The sequence below is a fragment of the Erpetoichthys calabaricus genome, chromosome 13, assembly GCF_900747795.2.
Source record: "Erpetoichthys calabaricus chromosome 13, fErpCal1.3, whole genome shotgun sequence".
In the NCBI taxonomy this organism is placed as follows: domain Eukaryota; kingdom Metazoa; phylum Chordata; class Cladistia; order Polypteriformes; family Polypteridae; genus Erpetoichthys; species Erpetoichthys calabaricus.
This window is the reverse complement of record NC_041406.2, coordinates 84,899,247-84,916,455: the sequence shown is the minus strand read 5'-3', so window position 1 is coordinate 84,916,455 and position 17,209 is coordinate 84,899,247. Positions and strand designations below refer to the sequence as shown.

Below are 17,209 nucleotides of genomic sequence, written 5' to 3'. Positions count from 1 at the left end.
AGAAGGGAAGAAGCGGGCCGCTAGGGTGAAGAAAAGAAGAGCTGCTCAGGAAGCAGCAAGTGCATCAACCTCTGAGCAAACTAATGGTAAACGTACAGAGAAAGAGTAGGAAAACTAGAAATGCTCAAGTCAAGTGGATTCACTGCATGTTATTGTGCAGTGCACCGTTACTGATATATAATTATATAAGTCTACCAAGGTTTGCAAGTGGGAAGTTGTTTTCTTGATCTAATTTGTATTACCACTATGAGAACTAGTAAAGGAAGACTATAACAGTATTTGTTCCTTTTGCTTTTTTTTGGTTCACCCTGTCATCTGTTAATTACTTCGCACAGCTTCGTCCACATCCAGAATTGTACAATTAAGTGTGATTTAGTATGCAGTATTAAACTATGCAATCAAATGTTATCCTATGTGGTTGTTTTAAAGATAATAACTAAAATTATCATTTTGGTAAATCTGATTTAATGTTCCCATCCACTTTCATATTTATAATTTCAGCTTCACAGTGTCAGTTTGTTCTTTGACTGACGTATCTTTATGGTTTATTCTGTCATAGTACTCCAGATAAATGTGTTGTTTCTGTCTTACAGGTACTGTAATAGGAGTTGTTATATACACAGGAAAAGAAACAAGAAGTGTCTTGAATACATCTAATCCAAAGAATAAGGTACTGTAGATGGCGTTCTCTTAAGAAACCCCTGTTTTGGCTTTCTTTAATTGTGTGATTGACATGTTCTGCTGTTCCAAGCAATTAGATTGGAATGATATGTACTCATTAAGACATTGGTCACATTTTCAGCTTTTAAAAAGAGGTCAAATGTCAAACTGTAAGAGCAACACATTAATCTGCTGTCTTAAGTTTGAGTAGTCATTGATGTCTTTTTTTCAGTGCTGGTATCAACTTAAGGCTGTTTGTGTTTGCTTGTTTGATGAAATACAACTCCTTCCTACACAGAGTATTTTCTTGTAAAAGACAAAACATTTCTTATCTTTGTTTATCATTTGGTAAATATGGTAAAATAGTGGTGTGTCTTAAAATTAGTTACTCTAAAGATATTGTACAAGCAGGTCGGCATCATTTGTTATAAATAACTTTTATTTCCTTATGAATGATTAAGTTTCATATACTTTATACTGTGTACTTATACAGTGACCATAAAATGCTGCCACCTACCAAGATATGTGCTGCTATATTTAGGTAGTTGAAAGGGGTTAGTAAACCAAACAAGAATCTGAATACCAGGGGTTAGTGTGTTGGCTCTTCTGCCCAAGACTGAAAATGTAGTGTGGTTTATGCCACGCTTTTCAGTGCCATTTTTGTGTCTCTTCTATGTACTTTAAGGAAGCAGTGTCTCTGACCGTGGAAATAGAGCATTAAAATAAATAAATACATATATATATTGTGGCACCCAGACGGCGCTCATGCCCGGCTGGGACGCCCAGGAAGACAGGAGGAGGGCTCATTCCTCCTCCAGACCATGAGGGGGTGTCCGCCCTGGTTGTATTGGGGGCCATGGGTACAGGGCTTAGAAGCCCAACCCTGTAGGGGCCCGTGGTCACCGCCAGGGGGCGTCTCCCTGCCTGAAGGACCCTGGACCCCACACCAGGAAGTTCTGGGGGGGAGAAGAGAGGGAACACCCAGAGTGCTTCTGGGAGGACAGCCGGCATTTCCGCCACACTGGGGCATGTCCGCGGGATTGCCGGTGCACACCTGGAACACATCCGGGTACGGATAAAAGGGGCCGCCTCCCTTCATTCGAGGCTGGAGTCGGGTGGAGCAGGAGAAGGTGATAGAAAGAGAGAAGGAGGCGGTCCGAAGAGGCAGAGTGGTTGGCCTGGACTTTGGGGAAGATTGGGGTTTGTGGCACCGTAATTGTAAATAGTATTGTAAATAAACGTGTGTTGGGTGACACAAGTGTGTCTGCCTGTCTGTATCCGAGCCAGTCTCCACAATATATATATATATATATATATATATATATATATATATAATATACAGTGGTGTGAAAAACTATTTGCCCCCTTCCTGATTTCTTATTCTTTTGCATGTTTGTCACACAAAATGTTTCTGATCATCAAACACATTTAACCATTAGTCAAATATAACACAAGTAAACACAAAATGCAGTTTGTAAATGGTGGTTTTTATTATTTAGGGAGAAAAAAAAATCCAAACCTACATGGCCCTGTGTGAAAAAGTAATTGCCCCCTGAACCTAATAACTGGTTGGGCCACCCTTAGCAGCAATAACTGCAATCAAGCGTTTGCGATAACTTGCAATGAGTCTTTTACAGTGCTCTGGAGGAATTTTGGCCCACTCATCTTTGCAAAATTGTTGTAATTCAGCTTTATTTGAGGGTTTTCTAGCATGAACCACCTTTTTAAGGTCATGCCATAGCATCTCAATTGGATTCAGGTCAGGACTTTGACTAGGCCACTCCAAAGTCTTCATTTTGTTTTTCTTCAGCCATTCAGAGGTGGATTTGCTGGTGTGTTTTGGGTCATTGTCCTGTTGCAGCACCCAAGATCGCTTCAGCTTGAGTTGACGAACAGATGGCCGGATATTCTCCTTCAGGATTTTTTGGTAGACAGTAGAATTCATGGTTCCATCTATCACAGCAAGCCTTCCAGGTCCTGAAGCAGCAAAACAACCCCAGACCATCACACTACCACCACCATATTTTACTGTTGGTATGATGTTCTTTTTCTGAAATGCTGTGTTCCTTTTACGCCAGATGTAACGGGACATTTGCCTTCCAAAAAGTTCAACTTTTGACTCATCAGTCCACAAGGTATTTTCCCAAAAGTCTTGGCAATCATTGAGATGTTTCTTAGCAAAACTGAGACGAGCCCTAATGTTCTTTTTGCTTAACAGTGGTTTGCGTCTTGGAAATCTGCCATGCAGGCTGTTTTTGCCCAGTCTATTTCTTATGGTGGAGTCATGAACACTGACCTTAATTGAGGCAAGTGAGGCCTGTAGTTCTTTAGACGTTGTCCTGGGGTCTTTTGTGACCTCTCGGATGAGTTGTCTCTGCGCTCTTGGGGTAATTTTGGTCGGCCGGCCACTCCTGGGAAGGTTCACCACTGTTCCATGTTTTTGCCATTTGTGGATAATGGCTCTCACTGTGGTTTGCTGGAGTCCCAAAGCTTTAGAAATGGCTTTATAACCTTTACCAGACTGATAGATCTCAATTACTTCTGTTCTCATTTGTTCCTGAATTTCTTTGGATCTTGGCATGATGTCTAGCTTTTGAGGTGCTTTTGGTCTACTTCTCTGTGTCAGGCAGCTCCTATTTAAGTGATTTCTTGATTGAAACAGGTGTGGCAGTAATCAGGCCTGGGGGTGGCTATGGAAATTGAACTCAGGTGTGATACACCACAGTTAGGTTATTTTTTAACAAGGGGGCAATTACTTTTTCACACAGGGCCATGTAGGTTTGGATTTTTTTTCTCCCTAAATAATAAACACCATCATTTAAAAACTGCATTTTGTGCTTACTTGTGTTATATTTGACTAATGGTTAAATGTGTTTGATGATCAGAAACATTTTGTGTGACAAACATGCAAAAGAATAAGAAATCAGGAAGGGGGCAAATAGTTTTTCACACCACTGTATTTATATATATATATATATATATATTTATATATCGGGTGCAGTGAGTGTGTACACCTGATGAGCCCAGAATTAGGGCAAAACACGTGTCATGTACTTTTTGCATTATTTGACAGTAAACTATGCAACATTCTATGATCTGCTTTTTGCAACTGAAGAGGGCACCGTGGCAGATGTTTGCCAACTTGCAGACCAACCGCAAAGCGTTACCTGGTAGATAACCATCCATACAATCAGATTGTGATTCAGACTACAAATATCATGAATGTAATATATATATAAGAATATAGAATTGTTTCAAGAAACTACTGGGGCTTCTTCATACCTACAGCAATACTCCTTATTAATGTCTCCCTATGACTGCTGTTATTATCTTTAGCCAAGTCAAAAGTTTTCTTTTATTTTAGTGTATATATGAGGATGTTTATTGTTATTTGTTAAAATATTTATACTGTATTACTTTATTGAGCTTCTTAAAAAAAGGTGCATTTCCCCACTTGGGATAAGTAAAGTTCTGTCTGTCTGTTTGTCTCTGTCTGTTAGTCAGCAGCTATATGCTTTGTAATGTCTAACATCAATTACTTGCACTATGTAAGTATGTATGTAAGAAAAAGAAGACAAAAAAATATTTATTATAATAAATTACAGATAGACATGTAAGGATTATTAGTTGCTGTGAATGGCAGTGCAAATTATCATAGAAGTTAAAGCATACCAAATACAAAAACTAAAATTTAAAACTTTTCATTTTAGTTTTTGTTGTCCATTTTTATTTAGTTTTTTGCAAAAGTATTTAAATTGTCTTATGAAATTTGTCTAGTAGGAGTATTTCTCTTTTTTTATTTGCTCATTTCAGGGAGGCAAAACATACCAAACTGCAGAAATCAATTGTGACAGGATACCATTTTCCTGTCACTCATCAAAATATGTTATGCAGAAAGTAGAAACTCCATGAAAGAAGTGATAATACAAATTGCCTGCAGCAGTTATTGTAAGCCCTTGGGCATATTGATTTGTGCTTCTAATAAAAAGGTGCTTTCAGATTCCTCCCTGACAAAGGAGAAGTTGAGGTGTGTGTATATCGGAATCATAATTGTCTTTTCTTTAAGTTAGCAGAGCTACATTTTTACCCAGAGTGGAAATAAACAACTGTAATACAGTTATGCAAAGTGCAGACTTACTCTTGCTCCATACCTCACATAGAGCTACTGGAAGCACGTGAGATTAGACTTTTGGACAATGAACGAGTGAGAGAGACAGTTTTTCAATTCTAAAAGGCAGTCCCATGTGGATTTGAGTTTCCTGTTTTACCGTTTTATGATGTGAGCTAAATTATCTGGAAGTATCTTTTTAAAAACATTTTAGAAAAAATGCGCGTGTTTTGCACATTTTGAGCATAAGAATGGATAATAGACATGTGAATTGTTTTTGTTTTGTTTTTTTTTTATTCTTTTCCATGGACGATTTTATCATTTTTTTCCGTTGTACATTATTGGTCACCATTGACTTTTATTATACCTTAAACTTTTGTTATCCCTGTTCCGCATGAAAATACGAAATTAAAAATTTTTTTGGCCTTCACTACAAACTATTTGGCGTAAAAAAAAAAAAAATTATTTAAAAAAATACATAATTTTTGGTTGGAGTATTCCTTTAATGGCATACTGACATTTACCACTTAAATTCTTGTTTAAACCTAGTTCAACAATGGTGCTTTGCAGAATTTTGCCAAATGTAAACCACTATCATTTCATTCTAAAAGTTCATCTTCTGTGATAGAAATTATCCACCTTAGTAAAAGGAAGTGTGTCTGAGTGTCTGACCGTGTGTTCATCCTGTTGCTGTGTCCCTGTTACTCAAAAAGATGGTGCATCACAAACATTTGGGGTAATAAAATACATTGTATGTGTCATTCCAATAGATGGCACAACACAAGGCTTTTATGAATCCCATATCAAATGGCATGTAACAGAAACATATGCATGGTTTTTGTCATGCCAACATTTGTAGTAATGTGTTTTATACTAAAAATCCTTGTGATGTGCCACCTGTTGGAATGGAAAATTAAATGCATTTTTTACTACAGGCATTACAAAATACATACCAATAGATGGTGTACCATAAGCGCTAATGCTGAGGTCTACATTGATTACTTTGATTTCAACCCAGATGATAACACAGCTAGTATAGTTTATATATAGTCATTATTGTCACATGTACAGAGTTCAGAGAAATTCTTACTTGCATGTGCTGAACAACATGCTACGTTTTCTCACCAGTGCCATTATTAGTTAAATTGAAAGAAGAAAAATGAGCAAAACCAAAGCTGGAGATTCTAAGCATTCTAAGGTTATTTATTTATGTGTGATAAGATGACATAAAAACTTGAAATATTTCTTCATTTGCTGAAGAGCTTTATTCTGTTGTCAGCAGCATATATTATGGTTACTAGAATTGCCTTTAGGCTGGAGCTCCTCTTCTAAATATTGTCTTAATCAGTATTTGTAATATATGTTAATTTATTGTAAAGTCAGATTTTTCTAACTCTTTTGTAGCTCAGGATTTCCAAGATCTTGTATCAAAAACCCATTTAGAATTAGCAGATATGGAAAGTACTAGGGTGTTGTACCGTGTTAGCCATTATGAATGTAGAGAAAAGCCAAGCAAAATGACACCTTTTATTGGCTAACTAGAAAGATTACAATATGCAAGCTTTCGAGGCAACTCATGCCCCTTCTTCAGGGGCCTGAGTTGCCTCGAAAGCTTGCATATTGTAATCTTTCTAGTTAGCCAATAAAAGGTGTCATTTTGCTTGGCTTTTCTCTACAGATATGGAAAGTAAATTAATATAATCTAGATGGATTATGCAATTTTCTAAGAAAGCAGCATTGTGTTTAACCTCCTTAGTGTTAGACCCGTGCATCATTTGGGTTGCAAACACAGTACTAAAAATATTACTCCCGAGTGTCTCTCGGGCAACTGTAAAGACGCGTTGTGAGTAAGTTTTAGAACCGAGGATTACTTGGGCTGTAAAAGTGCCAACAGTGTTAGTGCCGAGCGTTGCTCAGAAAATGATATAGGTGTGTGTTGTGAAAGCGAGAGGCCTGTGTGTTACCTGGGCAATGGTGCAGACACATCTTCTCCTAATGTTGTCTTGTAAGAAACATTTTTCAGCAGCCCATGTGTTGCACACTCTTGATAGTGACACAAGCAGTGATGACGAAGTGAATCTGTCTTCAGGCAGTGAAATTGAAACGGATAGTGAAACTGAAAGTGATTCTGATGAATCCGAAAGTGATGCTTACGTTAATCGCAAGTGTGTAGTGTGTTGTTCAAAAGCTGATCAGTCCGGAAAGAAAATCCACAAGGATTCAGGCTGCTATTGTCCCAGCTGTGACTTTGGATTGTGTATTTAACCGTGCTTCGAGATGTACCGCACAAATGACAGTATATACTGTATTAGCATTATTATTATTCTTCATTACTATTATTTGTATGATTGTTATACTTTCTACACTTCTGACTTTGTACTTTTAGTGTTTTTCACATTTTACAGTTGAAAGATAAGATTTAATAAATATGTCATTTTTCAAGCCAAAAAATACAACGCTTTTTACGTTTTTTCAAGAAAAAGTATAACGCTAAAGAGTCTACTGTTCGTGATCTTTCTGTTTATTCTACATGTTTATTCTTTTTCAAACGATTGCTTCTGTGTAGTGTGTTTTGGTACTCCATTCACTTTTATGTCATTATCTTAGTGCTATTTTCAATAGAATGTGTATCTTCTTCTAATGCTTTAACACCTAAGAAGTCCACTCTGTGACTGGCACCTTTTCCCATCTGTTTTAACTAGCGTGGAATTTATTTGACATAGATACATTTTTTTTAAAACTTGGCTTTCTAGATAAAGTTAAACTGTCAGTGCTAAAGGTCATTTACAGATGTTAATTAACCAAGAGGGAAATTAAACTTGTGGAGGCTCAAAGTGTGACATTTTGTGGAGAAAGTTAATCCTTGTTCAGCCCTCTGTAGTTTTTGCTTTTCTTGAGTCAGGGGAAGGGGCGACATTTACAGTCATTCATTCATTTGTTAATGCTTAGAATTTCAATTACAGCACAGAAAAAGCTCTTTTAAACAAACGTTGTCATTAGTCTATACCTATGTTAACACAGGTGGTAGCACAAATAGAATTCAGCTTTTTAAGTGAGCTTCAAATTATCTTTAGACCATGTTAAACATATCCAGATATATCAGGAGGGGTACACATTTGCACTGTTTTTTGATCATCAGTATTTATTTCAATTGTGAAAATAAACACAGTTCTTATAAACATGTGCTTTGATGGTAATATTGTATTTAAATGAGAAGAAAAGGTACGATATCATAATAATAATAATAATAATAATTCATTACATTTATATAGCGCTTTTCTCAGTACTCAAAGCGCTATCCACACAGGGAGGAACCGGGAAGCGAACCCACAATCTTCCACAGTCTCCTTACTGCAAAGCAGCAGCACTACCACTGCGCCACCTGTGAGGACTGTAATCACTTTAAGGGGATGTCTGTGTGAATAAAATTGAGATGGTTCTTCTTAACCAACATAAAACAAGGTCTGAGGAAAGAAGTGATGGTATGAAAGAGTAAGGTACCGTATACATCTTCAAATTTATCTATCCAGTTCCTAACCTGCTCATCCAGTTGAGGGTTGTGGGGAACTGAAGCCTGTCCTAGCACCTTGGGCGATTTAAATCCACACACACAGTTATGCCAAGCCAGTTTACAGTTGTTGGTTAATCTAACACACTATTGTTTCGTAAAACCCACACAGACGAAGGAAGAACATGCAAGCATCATAAAGGTACTGACTGGGCCTGGTTTTGGACCCTAGACTCTGCAGTTTACCCTGCAGAGAGTTATTGAAATGACTGGATATGTTTAAATATCTAGGATCGGGGTAGCCCAAGATGGAATTAGATGCAGAAGATCACCAACAGAGTGCAGTGAGGAGGAAACAATTGGAAGAACGTTTGAGGAGTATTGTGTGATTGAAGAATTAAGGCAAAGGATATAGGCAAGGTTTTCACGACAGTGGTGAGAACAACAATCTATATATATAAAATTCTTTTCAAGTTTGAAACGGAAATTACATATGACCACGCGATATGGAAATTACGTATAAAACGGAAATTACGTATGACCACGTGATATGGAAATTATGTATGACCACAGAACATATTATAATACAGGAACTAATCACTTCGTTTGTGGACGCCATTTTTATATCGTCTTTACGAATTGTTATTATTTGTGTGAGAGTTATTTTAGTGATATTAAAATGAAGTAAACACAAACACGCCGAGAAGTTTTATTTATTCGTCCACGTGACTGTCACGGAAACTTCCACATTGTAACTTTTTTTTTTGTTGGCAGTACTTGATAGTAGAAGAGATGAGGAAAACAGCTTTGCGTCTTTCTACTTTTTAAGTGCGCCGAGCTGTTTGTGACACTTCAAGTGCCCCGTCCGCTCCTGGGAGAGTGGAAATCTTTGCGAATGAGTGTAATCAGCGCCATTGAAGCAGGACTCTGTTTGTGCCTTAAGGTGAGCTCAGGTCACTAAAACCCCGCAACATTCAAGGTTGCTGTTGAATTATTTTAAGAAGATGGAGAGTTTACATCTAATAAGATGTACAGACCTCTTCATGTAAAGTGTTGGACTTGTTTGGACCTTCTGCCCGTTAAACACGGAAGAGCAGCGTCCACATTTATCAGAATTATTTTTCTCTTAAATCACAGGCACATAGTGCAAGGTTGTCAAACAGACATTTGGACGATCACATAGAAAATGTAATTTCTATACCACAGCGGTCGAGTAGCGCCTTTCAAAACTGATCTGCTACCGACAGGTGATACAAATACATTTTAGCTGCTGTTAGTAATACTTACCTGTTGTGTTATACCACCTTTAAAATGTAGTTTACCCAAAACCACTCCAGTAGTGCTCAATGTATCTTTACTTCTTAAAATGTTAATGTTTTACTGTTTAATAACTTATAGACTACATTTTATTTTTTTCCCTTGCACTCAGTGAGCGAAGCCACTGGGTAATCAACTAGTGATATATAGAAATGAGACATGAGCAGTAAAGGGAGTGCAGGAGAAGAGGTTGGATGTGGTAGAAAGGAGAAAATTGAGATGAATGTGTGGCGATACAAAAAATGAACTGAATTAGAAATGAAACAATGAGACTGCCAGAGGTACAACAAAAATACAAGGAAGAAGACTGAAGTGTTATGGACATGTGATGAGGAGAAACAATGAAGCTGTCGGTAAAAGAGTGATGGGAATGGAAGTCCAGGGGAGGAGAAAGTGATGCAGGCCAAAGTGGAGGTGGGTGGACAAAGTAAAAGAAGATCTGAAGGAAAGTGGGGAGAAGGTTGATCAGGCACATTGACGTGGGAAAAGAGGAAGAAGGACTCTGAAGCAGTTTGGCAGCAGTATTGACCACTTTAGCAGCATGCCATGAATATAAATTTAAAGAAAAAATGCAGAACCTCAAGGCTTTGTAATAGGACACGAGTGATTATGATGTGCTGTTCGTATAGATGCCATATTGTTCTTCTTGACTGTTATTTTTTGCACATAAAGCACCTGTTGTTTCAGAGCATTACCTTTGTGACCGCAGGGATTGCTTGCTTACATGTCACATGAAAATGTGAGAATGAAAAACCTTAAAATCAATAAACCTGAAAAAGGAAGTGAGATGAACAGTCCGACAAAGGATTTCATCTGTAAATATAAAACATCCTGTAGTTTGTGTTTTACTCCTGATGTGTTAATGTAATGCAAATGAAAACACATTGACATTGGGTTTGCAAGCCATCAAATCAAGAACATGGTGAAATACATTGTTTTGAATTTAAATATCATGTGTTCAGCATAAAAACAGAATGAAATATCAATTTTTAATTTTTTTTAGCTTCTAAAGCTATTCATAATTTTTTTTTTTTTTTTTACATAATTTTTTTTTTCTGTTTCAATCTTGTTTCTTGCTTAATGTTCAAAATTAATAGCTTGACTTACTTGAAAGAAGAACCTCAGGAGCATGAAATTTGGTACCAGTGACTAGAGTTGGAAAGCACAATGTAATACTGTACTATATTATTTAGCGGCTCTGGAAAAAATACACTCTAAAGTGGAACTGGCTTTGTCAGAGGGTATTCAGAAAGGTGAATTTAAGATCATCTGACTCAGTATTCTTTTGTTACACTGACCCATTTTACAAATTACATTTTATAATAAAATGCACTTGCACGTTAAAATGTCAATTTAGAAAATCCTTCATTTTCTTATGTTGTTAGTTGCATTATAAATCACAATTTGGTACTGCTTATTTACATGTACAAAGCATAAAGTGATATATTCATAATGCAAATATGGAGTCACATTGCTAACCTAGCTTTGCCACTCCCTGTCACATTTTGAGCATACTTTAAACCATAATTCCTTAAGCATGGCATTGGGTTGAGTACAAATACTACGGCAAGAAAGCCATTACATCTACAATGAGCCCTTAAAGAAATTCACCATTTATAATAATACATTTCTATGAGGAAGCAACAATAGGATATAATCAAAGTATAGCAAATGAAATTATTTATCTCAGCTTTAAGGAAGCATTTGATAAGGAGCCACATGAGAGGTTGGGCATCAAACTAAAAGAAGTGGGGGTTCAGGGTAATGTTTGTAGATGGATGCAAAATTGGCCCAGACAAAGTAAGCAGACGGTTATGGTATAAGAAACCATTTCAGAATTGGCTGAAGTTAAAAGTGGTGTCCAGCAGGGGTCAGTGCTAGGGTTGCTGCTGTGTTTATAATATGTATAAATTATTTGGATTGGAATATAAGTAACAAGTTGGTTAAGTTTGCAGATGATGCCAAGCGAGGTGGATCAGCAGATAATCAAGAATCTGTTGAATCATCACAGAGGGACTTGGACAGAATTGTGGCAGACGAAACTTAATGTCAGCAAGTGTAAAGTATTACATGTAGGAAGTAAAAACGTTAGGTTTGAATATAAAATGGGAGGTCTGAAAATCGAAAGTACACCTTATGAGAAGGATTTTGGAGTCATGGTTGACTCGTCACTGTCAATTGCCAAGACAGTGTTCAGAAGCCATTAAGAAGGCCAACAGAATGTGAAATTATATAGCTCCCTGATGTGTGGAGTACAAGTCTAAGGAAGTTCTGCTGAAGCTTTATAACAAACTGCTGAGGCTTCTTCTGGAGTCCTGTCTGCAGTTTTGGTCTCCAGGCTACAAAAAGCACATAGCGGTGCTCAAAAAATAAGGAAAGATTAAAAGAGCTGAGCCAAAAGAAGATTAAGAGGAGTCATTATTGAAGTGCTTAAAATTATGAAGGGAATTAGTACTTTTGATAGAGACTGAGTTCATCAAGAACACAGGGACATGGTTGGAAACTTCTTAACGGTAAATTTAACACAAACATTAGGGAGTTTTTCTTTACACAAATGTCCATAGACACATGGAATAAGTGCCCAAGTAGCGTGGTAGACAATAGGACTTTAGAGACTTTCAAAACTCGACTTGATGTTAATTTGGAAGAGTTAAGTGGATAGGACTGGCAAAGTTTATTGGGCTAAATAGCCTGTTTTCTTCTACATTATTCTAATTTCAGGCTTCTGTTTACAGAGTCACTTTAATATTCAGTTCCCATTTTTAATTTTAACATTCATTCAAACAGGATAATGTTTAGTTAACTTGCCAGTCATTAAGCTCTTTATCTCTTCATTGTTCTGAAAAAAATAGCTAATTGATGGTTTTCAGCTCACCTTTAGATATGATATGCATTAATAAATTACAAACATTTCCCAGCATTGCTGTACCTTCTGTTGCCCCAAAATACAGTAGCTCTCCATGATTTTGCATTGATCTAAGAAGACAAATTTGTCTGTCTGCTGGTCCATCTATCTATCTACCTACAGTGCCTTCAGACAGTATTTAGATCCCTTCACTTTTTACACATTTGGTTATGTTGCAGCCTTGTGCCAAAATTGTTAACCTCATCAAGCAACAGTCAATTCCCCAGAATAACAAAGCAAAAACAAGATTTTAGAAAAAAAATTCTCATGTATTTAAAAAAAAAAAACCTGAAATGTCACATTCACACAATTTTTGAGACCTTTTACTCAGTGCTTCGTTGATGCGATTACAGCCTGGAGTCTTCTTGGGTATGATGCGACATGCTTCACATACCTGGATTTGGGGATTTTTCCGCCATTCTTCTCTGCTGATCATCTTAAGCCTTTGTCAGGCTGGATGGAGACTGTTAGTGGAAAGCTATTTTCTGATCTCTTCAGAGATATTCGTTTGGGTTCAAGTCTAGGTTCTGGCTTGGCCACTCAAGAAATTCCACAGTGTTGACCCTTTGGCCCAGTATGAGATGCAGAGTACTCAGGAGCAGGTTTTTATTAAGAATATCTCTGTACTTAGCTACATTTTGGATTCCCTCAACCTTTTATAGTCTTACAGACCTTTATGCGTTTTACCAATCCCACAGCATGATGCTGCCACCATGCTTGATCAATAGTATTGCACAGTTAATGAGCAGTGATTGGTTTCCTCCAGAGGTGATGCTTAGAACTGAAGCTAAAAAGTTTAATCAGAAGAGATCATTTAGTTTCTCACACTCTGAGAGTTGTTTAGTTGCCTTTTTGTAAACTCCAAGCAGACTTTTATGTATCATCTGGCCCTTCTGCCATAAAGGCAAGATTATTGGTTTTCTGGATGTTTCTTCCATCTCTGCATAGCTTGTTTGGTGTTCAGCCAAAGTGGCCATCATTTTCATGGTCGCCTCCCTTACTACGGCCTTCTTCCCCGATTGCTCAGTTTGGCCGGGCAACCACCTCTAGAAGACCTTGTGGTTGTTCCATATATATTTTTTGTTAAGAATTCTGGAGATCCTTCAGAAATGCAAAAACTTTCTTGTAGCCTTTCCCAGGTCTGTGCCTCGATACGATCCTAATTTGAAGCTCTGCAGGGAATTCCTTCAGCCTCATGACTTGGCTTTAACTAAGGGACCTTCTGTGTGTGCCTTTCCTAATCAGTCCAATCAAATGAATTGACCACAGGTGGCATCCGAACAAGGTGTAGTTGCATCCCAACAATGATCTATAAAATGGGTTGCACCTGAGCCAAATTTCAAGAGTCATAGCAATGAACCTGAATAAATTGTGTCAATGAGTTATTTCTGTTTTTTTAATTTTTTAATAAATTTGAAAAAAATCCTAAAATCTTCTTTTTGCTTTGTCATTCTGAGGTATTGTGTGTTGCCTGGTGTGAGGAAAAAATAAATTTTAATGATATTAGTAAATGTCTACAACATGATAAAATGTGAAAAAAGGAAGGGTCTGAATACTTTCTGAAGACACTGTATCTGTCATATGTAGCATCTTTCATGATGTTTTAGCTGTAGCACTTTTTTTTCCCTTATTTTTATTATGTTTACTGTATATACTCGCGGATACGTTCTCCCGCATATAAGTCGGGACTTGATTTTACTGTATAATTTCCAGTATTTTATAATGTTGGTCGTATAAGTGGAATGCGGAAAACTCATGCTATTGGTCCAAGAGATTATGATGTGCTAACGCCCACCTGAGAGAGTAACCACGGAGCACACGCCCTTTTTTTCTCTATGTGGGTGTGGCAATGCGCTGTATCAGCGGGTGCTCCTAATCTCTCTCTCTCTATTGTACCTACGTGACCACACGGTAATACCCAAACTATTCCGAAGCACTGATTTGTGTTTTTTGTATCTCACACCCTCATACACCTTTTTGTTAAGAGCATCCCTTATCTACGATGGAGCATTCGATCAGAAGAAAATATGAAGCTGGTTTTAAATTAAATGTCAGTGAAGTAGTGAAAGAAATTGGTAAATCCGCTGCTGCAACAAAATTCGATGCGTCTGAGAAACTGGTGCGAGATTGGAGGAGGTAAGAAGATGTAAGAAAAAAAATATATATTTATTTAAGTGTCGCATTTTTGAACAGGCGTATAAGTCAGGGTCTGATTTTATGATTGATTTTTCGGGTTTCAAGACCCGACTTATACGTGAGTATATACAGTAATCACTGATTTCAGTAAATAGGTGAGGCAAGATAAACATTTGGGGCACAATAGGATTTCAGTTCATGGATCCTTTAAAACAATTAGAATATATTAAGGAAATTCAGAAAATATCAGAACTTGGCATAATAACTAATTTTGAAACAAAGTTTTTTGGTGTTCATTATTAATCAAACTGAAGTTGAGCAAATACCTTAGTGAAAAGCCAAATTAAATTAAATTGATGTAATGTGGTATGAAAATAAAATGTAAAAACATCCAAGGTGTGAATACTTTTCTTAACTCCCGTATTCCCAAAACAACGTAATTAAGTACATACTAAATTCATTTTTTAATTACCTCCCTGTCTCTTTGAGCATCGCCTTTTCTTTATGTTCTTTTTTTTTCTGCCTCTCTTTCTCTTTCTATAAACAGGTACAATCTCAGACATTAGAACTCACTGAAGAGCTTGTTATCAGTGTACTTGACATGTTAACTTGGTGCCCAAGTTTTCAGTTCGGCCTTTGATAGAAGATCCCACTATATGATATATATATATATTTTGTTTCATTTATGATTAGATTATTATAAACAACAGTAAGCAAAATTTTAGTTGTTTGTGGAATCTGTTTCTTGTATTACTGGAAACATTGCTTGGAACAAGACCTGACAATGGCATTTTATTTGGGGTAATGTATGGGTAGAACATTTATTTAGTTTGTGTTCAACATGGACTACTCAAGCCCTACGCTTCTACTCAGTATGAATGTGATGTAACCAGGAGACAAACCCTGCAGCTCTGTCTTTTAGCTCTGCCCTTGACTGACGTACCATTCTACAAATTTTTGTACTGTCCTATTAGATACTCTTGCTATCTCGATACATTAGCATCCCCTTTGATGTTATTCTAAGTGAATGTCAGCTACTTAGACTAAGCTATTAGCTGTTGTCACACTGATAACATCTAACTTGTTCAAAATAGCCAGTGCTATTTTGCATTTTATGGACATGTTTACCCAAAGTCAAAACATAAGTATGATACGACAGGGAAAACTCCAAGTATTTGACGAGATATGGCAGCCTTTTACATATATTCCATTTCATCACTTAATTTAGCAGTCATTACAACTGAACATTTTTGAGTTGGTTAAGTCCATGTCACATCTGACAACTTTTCCAGCGATTTTCAGCCATAGCTTTCATTTTCGTAATCTCAGAGTCTCAAGGCATGCTCCTGTGAAACCAGTTGTGTCATGTGACATGCTCAGCGACTCACTCCAACTAGTCCATGACTAACTCTGACAAACTCAAACAGGTCTTTAGTTGCAGGGGCAAGCTTTTATGGGCTTGAGCGCTGACAACCAATAAAAGCTATCCAGAAGTGCAGTTCATATAATGCAACAACAAGAAATATGAAACATGGGTGTTTGGACCTCACCAACAGAGGAAAGTCTCGAGTGTCTGATTTGTATCTTACATACTATAACAGAATCGGAGAAAGAAAAAAGAAGTGAGAATGCTGCTGAACTTTCCATACCCATTAACCCTTTGTACATCACCAGCTCCATTAGGTAGCACTGTGCTGGAAAGTCGTCATGCAGTCACAAAATTTGACATTCCTTGCGATTTTCAGTCATGTAGTCATGGTTTAGTGACAAGATCAGCAACTGGAGCCAGCAAATCTGATACATGCTTCGACTATAAATCACGTGATGTGACATCCGCTTTAGGTGTTAAGACTCATCAAGGAAGATCAATGTAAGAAATTTTAACACTGCAGTTTGAAACTGCGGAATTAGCAACTGTTTAATCTTATTTGTTTTGTGAATTATTGAAATGCTCCCAGACTTCATAAAAAAATGTAAATTTCCCTTTTAATCTTATTGATTTTGTTGTAATGAGTTATTAATTAACTGAAAAAATCGTTTATATACCCAGAATATACAATATAGTGATACAGCTTTAAAGCATCTGCAAAGTAAAGTTATGGTTTTGGTTTATGTTGTGTTTTTAAACTGTTATCGCAGTATACATGACAATAAGTTAAAAAGGCCACAATGGGAAATGTTATTAGGACAAATCATGACTGCCTCCTACTGATCATTGTTATTTAATGTCTAACATGAGATGCAAAATAATTCCATTCTATTGTCCTCAGATTGCTGTAAACTATAGATTCAATGAAAATAAGCCTGTAAGAGTAATAGCATGATAAGTGTTTAGCTGTCTGGAGAGCAATTTTAACAGTGACAGGAAGATGTTATGTGATATGTTCCAATAAAGGTACATTTAGGCCGTCTTTCTGGTGCTACTGTTTTGCATTAGGGTCTTTTTCAAACTGTGTCATCTCTCAAGTATAGCTGTAATTACCCCCTGCATAAATTGACAATGTCCTAGACAGGAGAGTAAGAAAACTCCAAAAGAAAAACACCACAAGGATCTCGGCAAAAGGTTTCAATCAAT

At 37.0% G+C, this 17,209-nt stretch overlaps 1 protein-coding gene across 1 annotated transcript in view; it reads left to right on the top strand.

Moving 5' to 3' along the window:
- atp9b (ATPase phospholipid transporting 9B) overlaps nucleotides 1-17,209 on the top strand; it is a 320,223-nt gene that overhangs the window by 161,718 nt on the left and 141,296 nt on the right. Inside the window, exon 11 of the mRNA XM_028817197.2 lies at nucleotides 594-670. Within this exon, the coding sequence (XP_028673030.1) occupies nucleotides 594-670 (77 nt within the window). The remainder of the gene's footprint in view (nucleotides 1-593; nucleotides 671-17,209) is intronic.